General features: G+C 56.4%; 2 protein-coding genes across 4 annotated transcripts in view; both read left to right on the forward strand.

The window, feature by feature from the left end:
• The first annotated feature begins 5,032 nt into the window (after window positions 1-5,032).
• The window catches only part of DAAM1 (dishevelled associated activator of morphogenesis 1), an 88,161-nt gene continuing 74,645 nt past the window's right edge, over window positions 5,033-18,548 (forward strand). For all 3 annotated transcript variants that reach the window (XM_040559928.1, XM_040559927.1, XM_040559930.1), the window contains exon 1: window positions 5,033-5,132. The gene's annotated coding sequence lies outside the window, so the exon portion shown is untranslated. The remainder of the gene's footprint in view (window positions 5,133-18,548) is intronic.
• LOC121071578 lies at window positions 5,318-13,563 on the forward strand. The gene is made up of 2 exons (XM_040559931.1): window positions 5,318-10,394; window positions 10,536-13,563. Exons 1-2 carry the CDS (start codon window positions 9,949-9,951, stop codon window positions 11,029-11,031), a joined length of 942 nt encoding a protein of 313 aa, XP_040415865.1. The 5' UTR covers window positions 5,318-9,948; the 3' UTR covers window positions 11,032-13,563.

Here is an 18,548-nt window from a genome sequence, read left to right on the forward strand (position 1 = left end):
ATGCGTTTATTTTCCTTTTTGAGGCTGCAAAACATCACACCGAAGCTTTGCCTCCCCTGCCAGCTGCTGGGAGCTGCTGTGAACCCCGGGGCGAGATCGGGCTCGGCGCTGCTGGAGATAAGGCTGGCTCAGGGTGCGGTTTGTTTTCAAGCAGAACCTCCCTGCTCAGATACCAAGCCACAAAAGGGCCTCTATGTGCTCTAAAAGCCCCCTATTAAAGAGAGCCAAAGCACAGCGCTGTCTCCTACCTCTCAGCTAAAACCAGCCCTGGCTGCTGTCGATGGAAACCTTCCCGTAAGCTCCGGCGGAGCAGGATGACGGTAGCAGCACAGAGTGGTTTTGCTCATTTGGCGCTAGTCTTCTGCTGCCGAGACCAAAACAGTGATGAAATAAAAGCTACAGCCCATTTTTCTGCTGAGCAGGTCATCTGTACAACACAAAAAACTATAACCTTGAGGAGAGACATCTTTTTTTCCTCCAAAATCAATTTTATTTCATTTTCGTGGTGGGATGGGTTCCCTGTTCTGTTACTGCCCGCTGGACCAAGGGTGTCCTTTTAAGTTCCACTGGAGCAGACACACAAAAGCTCTCCCCCAGGGGACAACACGGTATCGATCTCACACGGATTGAGCTCAGAGAACATTTATAGGTCCAGCGAGCAGCTATCTGAACAATGCCAAGTATATCCTTACATATTTGGGGGGTTGGACCCAATGATCTCTTGAGGTCCCTTCCAACCCCTACAATTCTGTGATTCTGTGATATTTAGGACAAGAAACTCACTTTCCTTCCCTCAGCTCAGAGGAAGTCCTGGTTCAGTTTTCTACCAAAAAAAACCCCCACATCAAACACCTCCTGTTACAGGACACTGCAGGGATTATCCTCCAGGCAGGCTGGGTGCCCATGCTGTCCCTTTCCGAGGGCGGGTTGCTCATCTGTCTCCCGGGATGACTGTTGCATGTGTCCTACATAGCCAGCGAGGCTCTGGACAGCTGGTTACTGGGCTTTCCTGCCTGAATATAGGAGCTTAATTTAATAGGCGGCTGTTGGAAAAGCAAGCAGGAAAGCAACACAATGGGGCTTGATAAGCAGCCTCCAAACAAGCTCCAAGGAGGCAATTACAAGAAAATGGCTGCACCGCTTCCACGAGGAAGACGCCCCTCCAGGTGCCAGCTGCTCTGCAGCTGCTTGCCCAGGCTGGCAGCCTCCAGATCAAACCATCGCTGCCTGGCGGACGTGTCTCCTTGAGAGAGGTGGGAAGGGGAGGCCTGGGAGGACATTTCGTGGAGGAAAAAAAGTGAAAGCAGAAGCATAAGAACCGCCATGCTGGGTCAGACATGGGGACCATCCTACCCAGCATCCTCTCCAAAGGGCATGAGAAGCGTAAAGGGGTATTTTCCAGTAAAATCTCCAAGGCTGCAGTAGCCTGAAGCTCCAGGACTTCCTGAGCCCAAGGCTTATATAGAAATATTGTATTGAATAATCCTGGCCAGTTACCTAGATGCTCCCCATCTTTGGTCTTCTGGTGAGAAAAGAGAAAGGAACCGCTCATCATACTCAAGATGAGAGCGAACTAGGAATCTGTACAGTTGTTTTTCCTCTTTTCTCATTAACTCCTACCTGTTTGCTTTCTTGATTGCTGCTGAACAATGAGTTTGATGCTCTCATCAAATTTCCTGTTAATACTAACCCCAGGATCCCATTGTCGCACGGTGAGGGTCACTCAGAGCCCATCACTGTGTGCATGAGGGTAGGAGTGCTTCTTCTGCAGCTCATCGCTTAGATTTATCCTCACATCTGTCATCGGGTGTCCAGAGGTCCTTCTGGGGTTTACCTGCATCATCACCTCCTGACCTGCCCACATCACAGATGGAGATGCTGAGCAGCACAGCCCCTGCACAGATCTCTGCCCAGCTCCCCTGGGCATCCCTCCACCGCAGGGACCGACCATCCCTGTCTGTCCCTTGTGGTTTCTGTCTGTAAACAGCTTGATTTTTCATGGCTCCTTACTGTCCTCAAGAGCCCTTAGGAAATCCATATCTATTATATCCATTAGATCTCTGTTGTCCTCCAAATCTTTGCCTGCTTCCAAGGACTGCGATAGATTTCGTGAGTCATAATTTCTGTCTCCAAAAGCTGTGCTGGCTTTCCCCCAGCACATTTAGAGATGTGCTTGTCCACGCACCCCACCAGCTTCACGGCACTGCCATTGGGCATGCTGCTCCTCAGAGCCTGCCCCTGACACCAAAAAAGCCCCCATTCTTGCTACCTCCCCCTGCTCCTACACCAAGGTACCGCTAGGAGAGCACCTGCACACTGCACGTTGGTGTTTCCACAGCGGTCCCTGTGCAAAAGCAAGCTGGTGGTGGCAATTTGCAACGATTCTTTTTGCCGGCGTGTGCTGTGAGCCCTTCTGCTGACCATTCAGCCTGGGATGCTGCCTCTGCATCCCTCTGCAAAGAAGTGCCCCATTACTAGGAACCCCCCCAGACCTCACCAAGATCCACGTGGGCCAACCACTGCATTACAAAGCATTAGGACAGAATTGCCACGCTGCTGCTTCTGCTGTGGGCTGGCACAGACACATGTCCTGGGCACCTGGACCTATCTGCCCCTTGTGGGGAGCGCTAGCTCTTTGGAAAGACAAGCATGGTGAAGGAACAGTGTCGATGGCTTCAGAAGGAATTATTTCTTGTTTCAGGGTCTGACCAGTCAGAGTTTCCCTGCAGAAGGATTAGCAGGGGATAGCAGCTCAAGGGCTGGGGCTTGTTTGCCCGAGGCTAGGCTGGGGAGAGAGACTTAAACCATTCAGAGGTGAGGCCAGCCCAGTAGCAGTGACAGGGAATACAGCTGACTTTGAAATTCTCCACCAGTAAAGCGAAATAATGTTTTTTCCCGGCAACTCACATTTACCTATGGAGCTCATTGCTACAAGAGACAAGAGGCTAGGAAAAGGACTGGGCGCAGTGAGGAGAAAATCCGCTTTATGAAGTGTGGTTTGTTGAGATAAATGTACCTTCTTGCTTTAAAACCAAAAAAGCCTAGCTGACATCCTAACAAATGTCTGTAATGGGTTTATCATTCCCAACATGCTTTTTCCTCCAGGGAGGGTACAGACGACTTGTTTGGGAATCGAGGGTCATAAACATGAACCAGTGTGGCGTCTTGGACTGAAACTGTATGGGATGGATTGAAACTCTGGGTCTGACCCTGGGTTATTTTGCAGATAAAGTCCCATGAGGGTGCCCGGATGGGCAGGGAAAGCTGCTGTCAGGGCTGTAAGCGGCTGACCTGTGTAGCACTTGGTGGACCCCGTGCACGCACTGGTTCTTGTCTCTCCCTCGTACAGATGGCCACCTAGGAGTCCATCTGGCTGCAGCTGCAAAGAGCCCACCCCATGCAGTCGCTCTCATGTTACTCTTTGTCCCGCACTTTGGTGTCAGCTCCCTTAAGGATGCTCTTCCTTTACGTTCCCATCGTTGGCCCTTCTGCTGTCTTAGTAATTATTTGTGCTTGGCCCATATGAGCAATCCCTCTAAGTCCCTCCTAGCCCATCAGAGCTTCCCACACAGTTGTTGCTGAGAAAAAAATTCATACAACATATAAATAGCTTGACCTCTTAACCAGGAAAAAAAAAAAAAAAAAAGGAAAAGTTTACTTAGGCTATAATGTTACACGCTATTAATTTGATCTTGAGTTTTGGTTTGCAACAAGAGCAATAACTAGTTCCTGTGCATGAAGTGGGTGGGAGCCCACAGCCTTATCTCCACACAGGGGTTATGTGAGTGCATGTGGAAGTCCAGCCACGTACAGCCGGTCAGGCTGCTGCACCGCTTTACGTGAAACAGAAACCCCTGGAAAAGTGATTTATTAAGTCCGAGCTGACAATCGGGGAATGATGCTGCTTGGGAGAACATCGTCATGCGTTGTAAAAGCAGCTGGGATACCGATCTTGCATGCCCGTCACCACCCATGTCACCAGCCTGATGAAACTTTATCTCCGTGGCTCATCCGCTGGAGCTCTGCGGGAGGGAATGCCACCCTCCGGTTCTCAGATCGGCATCACCCAGGTGGCTGAGCAGAACAAAATGGGTTAGTACAGAATGGAATAGTTCAGCTGGAAGGGCCTGCAACCATCATCCAGTCCAATGCCTGACCCCTGCAAGGCTAGCCAGAAGCTGAAGCCCATTACTGAGGACATTGCCCGAAGGTCCCTTGGGTGCTGAAAGCCACAGGGCACTGGGTGCCTCGCCAGAAGCCCGTTCGGTGCCCGCCCACCCGCATGGTTCGGGGCTTTCTCCTCACTCCCCAGTGAGCTTTTTGCTGTCCCCATGTGCCCACTATCAGTGACCACAGAGCAGAGACCTGCAGGACGAGCCTCCCAGCCCCTCCACCAGCACCGGTGCCCTCCTCTGGGTGCTCCCACACCCGTTCTGCACTGCGGAGGCTGTTGGTGAATCACTAAGGTTGGAAAAGCCCTCCAGGATCATCTGCTCCAACCACCCCCCTACCACCAATGTCACCACTAAACCATGTCCCTAAGCACCAGGCCCAACCTCTCCTTGAACACCCCCAGGGACGGCGACGCCACCACCTCCCTGGGCAACCCGTCCCAATGCCTGACTGCTCTTGCTGAGAAGAAATGTCTCCTCATTTCCAGCCTGAACCTCCCCTGGCACGACTTGAGGCCGTTCCCTCTGGTCCTGTCACTAGTTACCTGTGAGAAGAGGCCGACCCCCAGCTCCCCACACCTCCCTTTCAGGTAGCTGCAGAGAGCAATGAGGTCTGCCCTGAGCCTCCTCTTCCCCAGACCAAACCCCCCCAGCTCCCTCGGCCGCTCCTCACAGGACTTGCACTCGAGGCCCTCCACCAGCTCCGCCTCATGCCCTCCATGTCCTCCTGGTACCCATGGTGCTGCCCTTACCCCTCCCACCCCCGCGATGGCAGCGCTCAGCACCACCCCGACCCCGCGGCCCCCTCACCGCCCCCCCGGCCGGGGCGGGCCGAGTGACGCCATGGCGGCGGGGCCGTGCCGAGGGGCGGGCCGGGGCGGGGCGGCCGCGGCCCATTGTGGGCAGGGGCCGGGCGGGCTCCGCGCCGCGCCGGCAGGTACCGGGGTCCGCGACCGCTCGGTGAGTGTGCCGTGCCGAGCCGTGCCGAGCCGTGGGGTCCCCCTCGGGAGTCCCTCCGGGGAGCGGGGAGCGGGGCTGGGGGGCGCCCGCTCGCGGCCGGGGGCTGGGGGGCCGCCGCCGCGCCGCCTTCCCCATGGCAACACCGCCTCCTGCCCTGCTGCGGTGCCTCCCCGGGGCAGGATGCGGCCCCCGGGCACCCCCCCGGCCGTGGGTGTGTGCCCGCGGTGCGAGGTTGGGGCTGGGGGGCCGGGTTGGGGCTGCCCACCCGGGGGTGCTGGGCGCTGAAGCCCCCCGGTGCGGGCGGTGCTGTGCTGGGGGAGCAGGAGGTCGGCCAGGGTCCGGCCGCCCTGGGGATGAGCGGGGTTGTGGCTCGGGTGAGGTGGGCAGGCCGGCTGCGTCACCCTCTGGGATGGGGGTTTGGGGGGATTTTGAGGGATTTGGGTCGGGGGCGCGTGCAGAAAGGGCGATGCCTCCGCTGCAGGCGAGCGCTTGGTGGTTGCGGTCGGATTCTGCTTGGGTGGGTGAAAAGCTCTCAGCAATAGCGTTGGGATTTCATCCTCGGGGTCTGCTTGCAGACGGCCCCGCTGCATCCTTTCGGTGCTTTGGGCATCCTTTTTGCACCAAGGTTAATTCAAGGCAAAGCCAAACCAGAGCCCTCCCGCTGTCTGGAGCTGAGCGGTTCGGCTGGGCGGCAGCTCGGGCGAGGGGCCGCACGCTGCAAAGCGGGGCGCGAGGAGCTCAGCGTGCAAATCGGAGGTGGGCAGGAGGGTGCCAGGGCCCCCGGGTGGCTCCCGAGTGCCGCAGACGTTCGACACCGTGCAACGAGCCAGCTTCACCCTGGTGCACCGAGAAGGACAGCAGACGAGGCTTTTTTTTTTTTTTTCTTCCCCTTTTTTTTCCCCCTCTCTAGAGGTTGATCCTGATACTGCACACAAAATCCGGCGGTGTTATGTATTAAGGCCGCCTCACAAACCACAGCACAGCCCTGCTTTCCTCCCTGGGCCCAGCTGCGCGGCGCGGCGATACCTCGGAGCGCTCGGCGCTCCCTGCCCGCCCGCAGCGAGGACTCGATGGGCCCCGCGGGCTGCGAGCCTCTTTCCCACCGGCTTCCTTTCCCCTGCCGGCCTCCTGCGTGGCCTCGCGGGCCCGACCTCCGCCTGGCCGCGGGCCGGACCTCCACCTGGCCGCTCCTCGGTTAATGAGTGACTCGCTCTCCTCGGGGACCAGCCAGCCGCTGCCGGCGGCCACCCGCCTCCTGCGTGCGCAGGGAGCGAGAGCCAGACTCTGGGATCTCTGGCCACGCAAGGTGGGACAGCAGGAAGCGTGGAGGCTTCCTCCTCCTCCTTCTTCTTCTCCTCCTCCTCGTCCTCCTCCTTGTCCGGCCGGGTCGCTGCGTGCGGCCCTGCGGTGTTTGGGGCTGGCCGGGCACGCAGCCGGCTCCGCGTCCCGGCCTCCGCCCCAGGGAGGCAAACAGGATGGGTGAGGTGTAGGAGCAGCCCCGAATCCGCTGCCCTGAGCTGGAAGCGGAGTCAGACCGGTCTCGACCTGAGCCGGCTCCTTATCTGACCCTTTGTTTTCGGGAGGCAGCAGGAAGGGCTCCGCAGATGGGAAGAGCAGGGGACGATGGCCACTCGGCCCCGGGTCATGGTTGTCTCCCCCTGCTTCTGTTCTTTGTTTTGGCTTCTTCCCCCTCTTCTCCTGAGCTGTCACCGCTGCCGAGCCACTCCTCCCTTGCAGAAAGCCTTCGGGTGGGGCTTACCTGCTGGCCCGGAGCCCCCCTGTTCCCACCTGCGCCCACCATCATGTCGCTGGCTCGCTCCCAGCTTCAAAACCGCTGAAATCCAACACGAGGGGCAGGCGGCGGGGTGCCCGAGCGGGCGCGACGATGCTGTTGGTCACCAGCAGCCTCCCAGCTTCTGCTTAAAAGGTTTTCTTTGAGGGATCCCACTGAAGGAAACAACCCTTGCGTCGATCCCTCCTGCAGGGGCTGCGGCAGCCCAGCACCCGTGCAGGCAGCGAGCGTACCTGTGAGGATGGCTGGCGGTGGGCGCTGCGTGGCCGTCCCCTGCCCATCCTCCCTCTGCACTCGTACGCTCCGAGCTGCTGCTGCATGGCCGCTTTTATCCCTGAAGTATTAATAAATGAAGCTCGCCTATTTCTGTGAGTCTTTCTAAGAGGCTGGCGGGGCTGCCTGCGCGGCTCGCTCGGCACTGCAAGTATTTGGGGCTTTTCCGCGCGCGCTTCAGCAGGAGATAAGCAAGGGCATCCAGCTGTCAGCTTTGGAGATTGCCAAAGCCTGCTCAACGGGATTTCTGCAGGCTTCTCGCACAAATGAGGATTTTGTTGGGTGCTTTGGTTTCTGACTTGATGCTGGTAATTAAATATCTCAGCTCGGCTTCGTGGATTGACTGGTGAGGCCCTGTGAAGCAGGGCGCGCTCGTTCTGCTGTAATTGAGTGGGCCTTAACTACAGGGCTTCAGCCTGCATGTATTTTTCTTTTTAACACACATTTTTATATAAGTAAATCTCCTTTAAAAGGGGAAAGAAGATCTTGCATTTTACAGCTGTCCTATGAAGCTTGCATGGACCTGCTGGGACAGCTGTTTTTTTGCAAGTCCTGGTAGTTGAACGCTGTAAAATTCAAATCGTGTCCATATTGATTTTTTCCTTCCTCTTGAAGATAATGATGTGTGTACTTTTCGCTTCTGCACCATGACAAACATCAGCTCTGCACTGAGAAAGGAGGAGATCTGAACAAAAGGGTGCAAGTCAGGGAAAAAATACTGAGTGTCTATCCTGACTTGAATCTCTGTGGCTTAGCATATAGGTTACTCTGCGTGCTTACCATACTAGGGGATGAGAGGAACAGCTAGTAGAAGTTTGGGAAGCAGTTAAATATGCCAGCTGTAGCTTTTTTGCATAGTGCATTTGCAATCTGTCTTTGGTTCTTCTTTTTCCTGATGCTGTCTTGGTCTGAGCCTGGCTGGGATAAAGCTGTGTCGGTGCCATGTCTCCCACCTGCCCTCTCGGGAGATGGTTTTTGCCCGGTGCCTGCTGTCCTCGTGGGGTGTCACAGTGCTCTGGAATATGTTGAAGAACCAGGAGTTCTGGGGTAGCGTGGAAAATCTCAGCCGAGTGAGTCATAAAACTTTCAAATCTTTGTGGCCTCCGAGAAGAAAACAAAGGAGGTGGAGATGAGAGAAGCAGCCTGGCACACCGTAAATATGGGGTTGGTTACCTGGAGACTGTCATGAGGTGAGCTGACAGGGCTTTGTTCCGTGAGCGGTGTGGTCTGAGCGCCAGCCACCTGCATTACAGCGGCACAAAATAATGCATGAAATCATCCGAGCAGCATCTGCCCGTGCTTTCCTCGTGGTGAAGTTAGGTGGGGTCACTCTAAGGGTGTCCTGCCCCACGCCGCGCCGCGCTCCGGAGCAACCTCTGCGTGCTCCACATGAATCACCGCTCACCCTGCTTCGTTAGTGCTTCCTCTGGCGTTCAGTCCTCGGCCTCCGGCTTTTGTTCTGAGTTTGCTGAATGAAAGGGCTTTGTGCTGCCGGGAGCACCTGCGCTGGGAAGTCACTTCCTAAATCAGCCAGATGGATGGGGTGGCCCAACCTGCTGGCGCTCATTGATGAGTCATTATTAGCGTGACTCGTTAAGGTAATAAATAAGCTGCTCGTTGACCGCGTTGCATTGACAGGCTTTGACAGGCGGTGCAAAACATTGCCGACACCCGCTGGAGGGGCCGTCGTGGTGGCAGGGTCCGTGCCACCGCAGGTCCGTCACCGCGGCGGAGCTGGCTGGCGGCACGGCGTTAGAGCATCGGAGCTCGGTTGCTGGTGCTCATTTGTTCACTCCTTGTGCCTTCGTGAAGGACAGGGTGGTTGGTTTGCTTTTTTTTTTGGCTGCTTCCAAGTTGTTTTGGAGCTCTGGTTCTGAGCTCCTCCGGACTTGGCACTGAGGACACACGGCGGTGCCTGCGTGAAGTGCTCAGGGAGGGGTGGGTGGCGTGTTGTTGGTTTGGAGGTGTCCTCGTCCTCCCGAGCCTGCCCGCTGCCCATCCTGGTGGGAGCGTGGTGCCGATGGCCTCGTCCTGCAGAGAGCCGGGCTCCTCGGTGCTGGCGGGGCCGCGCGGATTATTGCAGGGCTCCTTGCCGTGCCAGACAAGTGGCTTCTTGTTGCGCCTCCCGCATTCCTTCGGGTGAGCATTACTTAGCTATGCACTCCCAGCTACGTGCTGCTCACCTGAATCACGTCTTCGTGTGTGCACGGCTTAACTGCCCCAAAGCCCGGGCTGCCCCTCGCCAGGCTGCGCCGGCAAGGTTCAAGCATTTTTACGAGAGGGTGAACTCCCAGGCTGCCACCGGGAGTTTTGCAATGGGACTCCACGTCCCTTCTTGCGTGGGCGAAGCCCTGGCTGGAAATGGGTTGTGCACAGCTCCCAACGACCCATCAGCAGCCAAACGCTGGTGATATAAAGAGGGGGAAGACCCAGTTAATTCATCGGCCCCGGGAGGCGGCGGAAAGGCAGCCCAGGACCGTGCCGCTCAGAGCCTGGCTTTGGGGGGTTCTGCATCAAACAGCAGCAGCTGGGCTCCCTACCAAATAGCAAAACTTCGCTGTGTGTGTCAGTTTGGGGGAAATCACTGTGGGGTGGGGGTTCCTTCACTGCTTTATGGGAGTGAGGGTCAGCTCGCCTGCCCAGGGACATCCTCAGCAATGAGCTTTTGAGGGTGAGCTATCAACAAGCAGGAGTAGCACACGCACGCTTCTTGGAGAGGAGCAAAACTGCAGTTTTTTATTGTATTTCTGGATGCCTGCTCCTTGCTTGGCCTCAGCATCTTCTAAACGACCGGTGCTTAGAGGAGCACCCTTATGGGCTCTGATGTTCCGTCCTGGAGAGCCCGTGGTAGCTGAGGACCAGTGCAGCTCTTTCCTTCAAGGATGCTTGCAAGGGGCTGCAAGTCTGCTTGTGCCAAGCTCTCCCCTCCTTTTGGATGGGGAGATTTTGGGTTTTTGGCTGCCCTGTTGGGTTGGCACCGTGCTCCTCGCACAGCGCGCAGCACTCGACTGCCGTGCCCCTGCCCTGCTTGGGGTTTTCTTCTGGAATTCGGGGCTTCTCCCATCGCTGTCCCTACCCCTCCTTGCGTGCAGGGATGTTGGTGGGGTCGAAGGTCTCGGGGTGGGATCCTGGGTGTTGCTCAGCGGGGCCAAGCGAGAGCTGGGCAGCAGGAAAGCTGAAGCTGCAAATCCGCTCCGGTAAGTCACGCCGAGGACTGTTTGAACTGCTCTAATCCCCCTTGCCTCCGGAGCAACCCTGTTTACAAGAGGCGACGCTTCAAATGTCCGTCCTGACAGCTATTTTACGTAAGGCATTTGCTTACTGAAACTCTCTGGCAGGAAGAGGTTGGCTTTGAGACCTGACACGGCGCTCCCTTCGTCACCATCCCCTCGTTACGGATGCGTCCCACAAAGCGGCTGGAGGCTCCCCGGGGACAACTCAGTTCCCTTTTTAAACTCCAGCTCCTTTTATCTTCGGTGCAGACTGCTGTCTGGGAAATCACATGTGAAATCGCTGGTGGCTCTGGAGCTGCAAGAAGTCCCTCCTCCCCATTACACAGAGCAAAAAGATGTCAGGAAAAATTTCTGGAGTGTGCTAAACGCTGTAATCCCTACAGACAGCTTACTTTTGGATCTGGAGTTGGAGGCAAGTCTTGGTGCTCATGGTTCTCACGCATGTACTTTTGTACTAAATGCTGCTCTTCCCCTCACCGAGTTCAGCGTTTGCCAGTTCTTCATCGTGAGCGATGCAGCAGTGATCGTGGTGTGTTCAGATGTGACGTGTGATGGGGTCTGCCGTGGACTGTGTAGGCACGAGACCGAGCGGTTCCCCTAGCCGGCACGGTACGACTTCCTTAAAAAGGTCCATAAAATACAGCCTGTCCCTGGTTCTTCAAGCCATCCTATAGCCTGACGCGTTTCCGCATGAGCAAAAAGCGAGTAAGAAGGACTTTAACCTTGCAATAATCGACGGGTGGATTTCTGGGAGGTGCCAGCAATTGCATCAGGTGAAACTCCGCTGACTTTGGGCTGAGGCTGGACCAGCTGATGGCCCGGCGCGGCGGTGCGCGTGGGGAAACCCTGCTGTTGTACTTTGACCTAACGCCGAAGCAGTTTGAATGCAGAGGGTGCTGCCGTGTGTCGTGGCTGTAGCTCGGTTGCCTCGTGTCCTCTTTTTGTTCCCTTTGCGTCGTGTTTTGGGCTGCGTCTGGAGGAGAGACCGCGGCTGCGGGGCCTGGCGTCGCCGTGCCGTGTGGTCTCGGAGCAGCTGGGGACCCGGGGACCCAAAGGCTGAGCTGTCACGGGGCGGGGGGAGAAGGGCCCGTGAAAAATGGGTGCTCGTTTCTCCAAGGGGGGGGATAAAAATCACATCCAACATTCGCCTTGTTAGGTAATGCCTCGGGGAGGCTGGATCCAGCCTCTGGGTTGCACTGCAGCTCTCTGCCCTATAGCGAGCCCACCCACACTGCGGAGCTGTGCAGAATTGCAATCTGCCCCTTGCAGAAACGCCCCAGGGACTGTGCTGTGAAGGTCCCAGCACGACAGGGTGCTTGGGGCATCAGCCGAGCCCTTTAAAGCTTGCAATCGCCTTCCTCGCAGGGCTCCAGCCCGCCGCAGCACCGGGAGCTCCCCTCTCCCTGGGGTGCAGCTCTTCCCACCCAGCAAAACTGGCTGGCATCCGAAGAAATAAACAGGCCTCCTACGCCGGAGCAGGGAGTCTCGGGCTGTTGCACAAGGCTGGAAGCAAAGAGCCCTCTCATCACTTCGCTACCTGCGCCGCTGCTCCTGGCTTCGCAGCCCTGGCCGGCGATTCCCAGAGCAGGATCCGCGCCGTGGGCCGGGAGCTGAGCCGCTGCGGTGCTCAGCTAACCCCAAGCCTATTAAAAGCCCGCAGGATCGACTCTTCCCCTTCCTCCTCCTGCTTCCTTCCCCCCCCCCCCCCCCTCGGTTTTCAACACCAGATACGTGAATAAATCATCTAGGATGTGATCACACAGGAAACTCGCTTTTTTTTTTTTTTTTTAATTTTTTTGCAGCCGAGTGAGGAAGTGAATTCAGCTCTCCAGGGTTTCGGTCCTGTGCGCTTCTTAATCACGAGGCTCTCCGTCCTTTCAGCTCCGTCACTCGTGAAGTGACGTTTCCTCGGCCGCGTTGGCTTTTCCCCTTGCTGCTGCAGACCTGCAGGAACAATAGCTGCTGGGAACGCTCTCCAGCAAACCGACATGGATGGTGGCTGCGCGTGGTGCGAGGGGGAAAACGCACATTTGATCTGCATTAGATCGGGTTTTGTTGTCTTGTTTACTACTTGGTTCTTCCTTTTCCTCAAAGAAGAGCAAACCCCGTGTTCCTGCGGGATCCCCAGCTTTTTTCCCCAAATTTGCTCCTTGTTCCAAGTAGCGTGCTCAAAACCCCGCGTTCCTTTGTGCATCTTGTCTTTATTTTTTCTTCTTTTTTTTTTTCCTTTTTCTTTGTCGGTGGGGGCTTACGGAGTATAATGGGCAGATTAGCAACTGTATTCGTGGAGTAACCCATCTTTGTGCGGGTCTGGCTAGAAACCAATTAAGCTTGTCTTGATCTCTAAATGAGATTTTTGTCGAGCGCCTTGCCCAACCGCCTTTTACATCCATTAATAGCGGGTGGGATTAAAATAGCTCGACGTGTAAAGATCGCGTGTTGGATAAATAAGAAGCGGTGGTTGCAGGGAGGTTCCCGGGGATGTGTGCAAACCGGTGCCTCTTTGTTCCGTGGTGGTGTAGCTCTGTGTTTCTTGAAGCCTGGCATGAAGTGCGTTTGGCTACGGGTGTGCAAAGCCCGGTGACAGTATACGCAGTGAGGGGACAGATGCAAAGCTGCTGAGCAGATTGGGAGCTTTCCATGGGCTGCATTAGCGCGGCGGTCCCGAACACCCATCAGTGCACGTCCCCTGAGCTCCGGGTGGCTCTGAGCGGGGTTGCTGCAGCCTTTGAATGCCTGGAAGTGCCGTGGACTGGCCGTGTTCCCTGGTCCTGGGCTCTTTTTTGGCCTGGGAAGGAGCCCAGCAGCTTTCCGGGTGTGGGTGGCAGGCAGCAGTGGGGACCCGTCCCCATATCCCTGCCTCGATGGGGTTTGCTGCTGGCTTGCCCTGCTGCTGCAATGAAAACCCGTCCGGGAGCGGCGCTTTCGTGCAGTGTTTTTGAAGAAAAGCAGCTAAATAAAGATGCCTTTAATAAACCGTGCCTTCAGGGAACCCTTGTATCTCGTCCCAGACTGTTTCTGCATCGAGATAAGATTGTGGAGCAGCTGGATTTGCGCTCTGCTTGGGGAGATGTTGGCGGGGGAAGGGCTGTGGGATGCTTTTAGGGTGCAGACGTTCATTATTTCTTTGTTTATTTACTCCATTTGTAAAGCAACTGCGGAGAAGCAGCCCAGAACCTGCTATCTTCTCTGGTGAACACCAGGCCGCTCTGGTGCGCCCGGATGGTGGGAAGCATAACCTGAAGGGAAGGAGGGGAATAAAACTCGAGGCAAACTGCTCCCTTTGTTCAAAAGGACCCAGCTTTCCCCATCCCCACCCTCCTGGTGGCCACCCCACTGTCACCATGTCACTGCCCTGGCACGGAGCGGGAGCATCACAGCACCACGGCTCTTTAAAGCCCAGAAGCTCTTCAATTACTTGTGGAAGTGTTGGGATCTTCCCTCCCCCTGTAAAAGTGCCCAGAGATCAGGGTTCAAAGAAATCCCTGGCTGTGCCAGGCTCCTGTCCTGATGCTGGCACAGCCGTCCTCCTCCACGCGGTACGTGGGCTTCGGTGCATCTTGGCGTGGCCAAGCCCAAAAACCTCAAGAAAAAGACCCAAAAGCGTGAGATGGTTTTGGTGCTCGGCTGGGCTGCGATGGAGCTGGGGGCGAGGCGGCACCATGCTGCCGGCTGAGCTGGTGCCGCGCCGTGATCTGACGTGACGTGGCACTTGATGTGGCTTCCCGGGGGGAAAATGTAAAAATAACCGTGTCTTCGGTCGCATCTGCCTGTTGTGACTGCGGTGGAGGAGCCGGGGGATGAAACGTTACGGGTGGGAATTAGACAGGGAAAACAAGCCTTGCCCTGGAGCAGAGCGGCTGAAGACCAGGAGGGAAATGTCCTCATCCTCCTCCCGCAGTCCCGGCTCCTCCTCTTCCTCCCCTGGGGCTGAAGGAGCCATGGAGGTCACCGCGCCTCATCGCGGGGTCCAGACGGATGACAGCAACCCTGGTGAGACTGCGCCGTGCTCGAGGCTTGGAGAACCTGTTGGACCTACTCCACCACCTCTTCGCTGTGCGTTTCCCCTGTCAAAGCCTCTCAGGAGCCCGTCTGTTCCTCCTCCGGAGGCCACCGAGCCGCGGAGCTGCAAGGAGCGCGTTTGTCTGAGACGTGCTCGGGGCGGCCGGGAGCTCCTGATGGAACCAGGCTGAGCTCCTTTAATCTGCGGTGGACCCAAACCCCTTTGTCTTCCATTTGAGTTAAATACACCCTTGGAGATGTGGTTACTGCGGCCAGCTCTGATTTTGATTATGCAAAGCGGCTCCAAACAGGCCCAGGAGGAGAATCCCATGCCAGGACTTGGTGGGGAGAGGACACCCCATGGGCAAGGTGCTGCTGCCTCCTGCTAGCCCATGGCTGGGCCGTGCTGGTGGCCAAGATGTGGGGTGCTTGATAGGCAGCTGCGTGGACATCTCTAGCTCGGGGGGATGTGAGTTTTAGAAGCAGTTGGCCTTGCTGTGTGGCCATAACCTTTTGTTGATCTGGCATGTTTTAGGGTTTGGTGGCCACGCCGCGGCTACCTGGGCACGGCTGGAGGCTTCAGGATGGAGAGGAGGGCAGGATGGAGAGAAGGTCTCTGCTGCCACAGGCCTCCCAGAGGTAGCATTGGAGTATTTGTGGACGCAAAGGAATAAAAAGCTGTTGGTCAGCTTGAGCAGTGATAGGGCCTTTTTGTCTGGGAAGGTAAAAAGGGAAATTAAACACCAGTGGGGGAATATTGTGTATATAGTTCACCTCCTGAAGCTTGTCTTGTGGGATAGCATCTGAGATTCCTCTGCATTTGGGCTTCCAGGAGGCCTAGAGAGACCAAAAATTCACAGCAGGTGAAAAGAGCTGCTGCATCTTCCCCCAGATGTGCCAGGGCCAGCCTCAGAACAGAGGGCTGCCTTTTCTTTCCAACCCTCTCCATTGCAGGCTTCAGAATGGCCGAGCAGGCAGCTCGTCGGGAGGGCTTTGACGAAACAGCTTCGGGGTCTCCGATGGAGGCAACTTCTGAGCTAAATAAGTGGTGAGAGTGTTGCGAGCCGTCTGTGACTGCATGCACTGCGTGTCGGCGTTGTGCTTTGAAACCCAGTTTCCCGTTTGCTTATCTGGAGTATGTGACCACACTCGTCCTCGGCGGCCGGGGCCGCCCCTTATCTGCGTGTGTGCTGGCAGCGCGGTGCCAGCCCCGGCCCTCCCAGCAGCCACCCGGGGCAATAAGAGCCGCGGATGTCTTATAAATGGATAATATTAATACACGTCATGGTACCTACAAAACGAAGCCGCTGACCTGAACAGAGAGCAGGGCGTTATCCTTGATTCGGCTTAAAAGTAGGTGGGGGAGGCAAATTTTAGATAAAAGCGGGGGGAATCGGCTTTACCCTTGAAAGGTCAACTCGTTGACTTCTTCGGTGGCGTGTGAGTTAGGTGGCGAAGAAAACAAGGGGGCGGCTTTCCGAGGGCAGCATGGTTTGTGCTTTGCGGGTGCCCGGGAGCAGAGCAGCTCGTGGCCGGGGTGCCACCCGCAGCGGGTGGGGGCTCGTGCTCCGTCCTCGTCCCTCCCTGTCCCTGCTGCAGGACTCTCTGCCTTTTCCCCCGTGCCATTTGAAAGCGCTCGTGGCGAGCACAGGAGTTGGTGTTTGCAGGCTGCACGTTGTCGTGCAGCGTTGTGTGTCCCTGCACGACGCCTCCGTGCTCCAGCCTGGCACGGCTCCAGGCTCAGAGCTGCCTCTCGTGCACCGCCTCGGCTGCGCGCTGAAACACGTGGTGCTTGGGGACGTGTGTAGGTTCGTGCGCCTCACCTGGGTACCTGCTCGAGGCATCAGGAGCACCGAGCTCAGTTCCGAAACGCGGCAGAGCGCGATCGTCCCTGATGCCCTCCTCGATGAGCGCAGCAGGAGCCCAGCACTGTGGTTTTCCTCCCCGATGCCACTTCCCTCCCCGTCTTTAATCCCTTTTTCTGCTATTTCCACCCTCGTCTTCCCATAACGGCTACCAGGCACGGCCTGGCACACTGCTGTCCCTTGTCTCGCAGGTGTTCACGGTGAGAGTGGTTTCAGAGGCAGCACAATAGGAAGCGCCTGAGCGAACAACCAGGAGTGCAAGACCTCGCATGCTGCACTGCTACGAATGCATTTGATTTTCCATTTTCGCTATGTAAAGGTGACGTTTCCTCCCCACCATCCCCAAACGGGGCGCTGGGGTTCGTGGTGGTTTTAATATCACCAGCGGGGGGAATTGGTAAGAGGCAGAGGTGTTCCCGCAGCACTTCTTGCAGGTGTAATCCCACGGGAGCACATCCGTCGTTACTCAGCGACTTTGCTGATGCCTGTAAAAATAGATCTCGGGTTGATGCTGACTTATAAACTGGCAGATGAGCTGAAAATGGGGGGCTCGGTAAATGGATCCAGAAGGTGATTTGGAGTTGCGGACGGTGGTTTGAGTCTCGGTAAGCTGCAGTCGCTGCTACAAAAGGCTCTTTAATGTTGCTGTATCTGCCCAGGAAGGCGGCAGCTTCATTTGTGGGCACGCAGTGGGCTGGCAGCAGGGGCTGTGCCGGTCCCACGGGTCCTGGCATCGGCGTTGGAAGGGGCTGATGTTACTGATGTAAGAGCGCACAGAAGTGCCGCAAATGCACAGGGGCTGGGGAAAATGCTTTGTGCTGTGGATAATACAAGAGCTCCTCTTGCCTTTTATTCGAGAAGCCAAAAAATTCAAGAGGACGTCGCTTTGTCAGGGAGGCGGCGGTGAGCATCCAGCAGCTCTCAGCCTGGCGAGGAGCGTGCACCTGGAAGCTGAAGCCAGACGAGTGCTCTCCAGAGCTGACGCTCCCGCAGCGCTGCTGCCAGCCCAGCCCGATAGCCCTCATTTTGTCTAGTTCTGCTGCTCCGAAAGAAGTAATTTAGAAGGACGTTTTCCATGAATCAATGAATTCATCCTTGCTTCTGTGCCTGGGAGGTTTAGCTTGCTCCAGATACCGAGTGTCTCCATCCTGAACTGCACCAGCCCTGGTGCACCATCTTCTTTGGGGAGCACGTTGAGGGTGTCCGGCCCTGCCTGGTCCCTCCAAAATGAGCATCTACCAGCGTGGGCTGAAGGCATCAGGGCGGCTGTAAGTGAAACAGTTTCTCGAGGTATGCGTGTGGAGCTTGAGGAATTTGTCCCTGTGCCAAGCAATTCCTGATGTTACAAGTCTCGGGGAAAGCGAAGCCAAAAATAAAGGGGGGAGGGAGCGGTCGCCTTTTGAAGGAAAGCGGGGCGCAGAAATCTCGGTTGCAGGTAAATTTGCCTTTCAGATCTCAGCGTGGCATTTCCTGTCGGGAGGAATTGGAAAATTCCCGTTGCACCGCACCACATCCCCTTCCGAAAACCACTTCTGTGAGCCAGGGAGCGTGCGTCTTTTGAAAGCGATACACGCATGTTTGCTTAAGGAGCCTGCCGTGGGACGTGCCTGAAAGAACAGGGTTCAAAACCACAGTTTTGCTACGTGTAAAGAAGTCAAAGATAACACCGCCATCCCCAAACCCGAGCTTGTTTCTGTTGCCTTATCTGAGCATCGCAATCCAGCGGGGCAGGAGCGGCGGTCACGGGTGGGTTCATCCAATGGCCAAGCCCTAGGACCTGACCTTGCTTCATTCCGCACGCTGTGGGGTTTTGGGGTGTTTTGTTTTGCACAGAGGGGCAGAAGCTCCCTGCCATGTGCAGGAGGTGTTTTCTGTCCTCTCCTTGTGCTGCGGCGCTGCTTTGGGCACCTCGGAGCTGGTGAGCCCGCTGCTCTGGGCTGCCCGTGCACCCAGGGACCCTCTGCTCCTTGGTCAGGGTGGCTGTGAGATCATTTTGCAGCTCTTGCAGATCAGAGCTTGCGCTGGGGGGACCCAGAAATGTTCCCAGAGCCAAAACACGCCACGGCGAGCGGGTGTGCGCGCGGGCTCTGGTTCTGATTTCCTTCGTCGCTACAGAGGGCGGCTGAGCTGCACACGATGGTTCAGCAGGATGTCCCGTCTTTTGTTCCTCAGTATTGGAAAAGTCTGTGCGTGTGTTTGTGTTTAAAATATATAGGTTTTTAACATCACTGTTTGTGAGCCCTGTCACTTG

The sequence above is a fragment of the Cygnus olor genome, chromosome 5, assembly GCF_009769625.2.
Source record: "Cygnus olor isolate bCygOlo1 chromosome 5, bCygOlo1.pri.v2, whole genome shotgun sequence".
Lineage (NCBI taxonomy): Eukaryota > Metazoa > Chordata > Aves > Anseriformes > Anatidae > Cygnus > Cygnus olor.

Coding starts and splice junctions, on each gene's coding strand:
- LOC121071578 (XM_040559931.1), top strand. CDS start 9,949: ATGCCTGCTCCTTGCTTGGCCTCAGCATCTTCTAAACGACCGGTGCTT. Junction 10,395..10,535: donor GAAGCTGCAAATCCGCTCCG/GTAAGTCACGCC, acceptor ACTCTCTGGCAG/GAAGAGGTTGGCTTTGAGAC.